Consider the following 795-nt stretch of genomic DNA (forward strand, 5'->3'; position numbering starts at 1 on the left):
ATCATTCATTGTTGTTTTAATAGCCTACTTTGGTGCTTCCACGTTCGAATTAAAAATTTGATACTCTGATACAAGCTATTCCTACATCCCATCGATCACATTGCTCACTATACCATGTTTTATAAATGTTTCAAGCATTGTTTCCTCAAGGTTGAATTTAGCGGGTTTTCCTGCTCTATTTTCTCGAGTTGCGGGGCTATGTGTCAAACCGGTGATGGATACTTTGGTACACAGATGTAATGCCATCATTACTCCAATTCCACCTAGTGTTGGATTACGGGGTTTCTGTAGAAATACAAATACAGACAGATATCTTATATCTGTGATAATCATTTACAGAAATATTACATAAATCATAAAATTTATAAAATCAAGGCAAATATAAAAAAGACAAAAATAAAAGATAAATAATAAATATATATATTAATTTTGTATATTATAATATGTTGTTATATCAGACCTATATATGTTGTGCATCATTAGTGTTGATATAACTATAAATTATCCGTTATATTATTCAGGCTATTAGGCCTATTACTATTGTCTACTTCGTTTATTCATACAAATTTGATAGACCTCAATTTGCACAGCATCTCAGCAATCTTGAATTGTCACGGGATCAAACTTACGCGAATCTTTTTCTTTTGAAGAGGGTACTTGAATACTTTAAAAGCCACTTCCTCGACAACGGCAGGATTTAACATAAGGATGTCTGCGGCCCATTCATCAGGCATTCCTTTCGATCGCAAGCGCTCCTTTAATTCAAATGGAATTTGTAAATGCAAATATAATTCA

At 32.7% G+C, this 795-nt stretch overlaps 1 protein-coding gene across 1 annotated transcript; it reads right to left on the reverse strand.

Annotated features, from left to right (window-relative positions):
• Positions 1-6: 6 nt before the first annotated feature.
• LOC117104589 (type 2 lactosamine alpha-2,3-sialyltransferase-like) lies at positions 7-749 on the reverse strand. Its single transcript, XM_033245439.1, has 2 exons — positions 630-749; positions 7-285 (listed from the first exon to the last, which is right to left on the reverse strand). Exons 1-2 carry the CDS (start codon positions 732-734, stop codon positions 82-84), a joined length of 309 nt encoding a protein of 102 aa, XP_033101330.1. The 5' UTR covers positions 735-749; the 3' UTR covers positions 7-81.
• Positions 750-795: the final 46 nt, after the last annotated feature.

Source organism: Anneissia japonica, unplaced genomic scaffold (genome assembly GCF_011630105.1).
Source record: "Anneissia japonica isolate Jap-2015-1 unplaced genomic scaffold, ASM1163010v1 scaffold18133_len795_cov239, whole genome shotgun sequence".
NCBI lineage: Eukaryota > Metazoa > Echinodermata > Crinoidea > Comatulida > Comatulidae > Anneissia > Anneissia japonica.

What these genes read in the sequence shown, in the direction of transcription:
- LOC117104589 (XM_033245439.1), bottom strand. Translation starts at nt 734, where the DNA reads ATGCCTGATGAATGGGCCGCAGACATCCTTATGTTAAATCCTGCCGTT. An exon ending in TTCAAAAGAAAAAGATTCGC is followed by an intron (nt 286 to 629) that starts GTAAGTTTGATC and finishes GTATTTCTACAG; the next exon opens with AAACCCCGTAATCCAACACT.